This window comes from Haliotis cracherodii, unplaced genomic scaffold, assembly GCF_022045235.1.
Source record: "Haliotis cracherodii isolate W230 unplaced genomic scaffold, xgHalCrac1.p SCAF_11, whole genome shotgun sequence".
Lineage (NCBI taxonomy): Eukaryota > Metazoa > Mollusca > Gastropoda > Lepetellida > Haliotidae > Haliotis > Haliotis cracherodii.
In genome coordinates this window covers 13,698,951-13,699,836 of record NW_027266266.1, presented here as the reverse complement: position 1 = coordinate 13,699,836, position 886 = coordinate 13,698,951, and the positions used below count along the sequence as shown (strand labels likewise).

The window sequence follows — 886 nt, the reverse complement described above, 5'->3', positions numbered from 1 at the left end:
GTTTAGTACAGGAATATAGTCAAACATCACTTTTTAGGTCATTCCTATGTTACTGCTGAGAGACCTCGACCTTATGACGACCACCTACAATAAAAACATTTGCGAAATAAATACTGGTGTGTTTTCATATTCTACAACCAGTTTTTTAGGTATGCCTCCTGGGCTACTGCCACCCCCAACCACTGCAGTGTTAGTCAGCTCCAGACCTGATATGTCCACTTCATTCGTCTAGAACACTTCAACCCACACTTTGTCCTGGCGGAGCGTTTTATAGGTGCCCCCTTCCTTCATCAGAAATACGTTCTCATCTTCTTCCAGACGAACGAGGTGTTTCCGACAGAAGCGATTGGCTTTTGATTTACGTTCCGTCAGGACCAATGTGACGTAGTGGTTACGACTTTGACCTGACATACAGTAGAAATCCAAGAAGTACAGCCTGGCTGACTCATCAAAGACTCGCTCCAGGGGAACCACCACTCTGATGTCTCCAAATGGTGATATAGTTGGTAGATCACCCCTCGACCGGGTCACCCAAAAGAACACACCTTCAAGTTCCCTGTTTATGGGACAGTATGGATCTCCTTCATTGTCCTTTATTTGTGGTGCCATGATATTGCTGTACTCTTTAAGTTGGATGAAATAGTCGCCGGGTTAATTGCGGTAAAGGCCATTCACTTCGTCGAAATATTTGCTTGAACAATGCTTTTAGGCCTTCTCGAGTAGTGTTGCTAGATAGTCTGCAATAAATAATATTTACCATCAATGCCTATTAGATGTAACAAAGAATCTTCCATATTGATTATATACTGTTTTTATGTTAACTGTACAAAATTAGATTCGAGTGTTAAGAAACTATTTCTGTTCATCAAGTATACTCTACGCAGAC

General features: G+C 41.8%; 1 protein-coding gene across 1 annotated transcript; it reads right to left on the bottom strand.

Annotated features, from left to right (window-relative positions):
* Positions 1 to 228: 228 nt before the first annotated feature.
* LOC139454859 (phytanoyl-CoA hydroxylase-interacting protein-like) lies at positions 229 to 609 on the bottom strand. Its single transcript, XM_071236477.1, has one exon. The coding sequence runs from the start codon at positions 607 to 609 to the stop codon at positions 229 to 231; it is 381 nt and encodes a 126-aa protein (XP_071092578.1).
* Between the last annotated feature and the right edge of the window lie 277 nt (positions 610 to 886).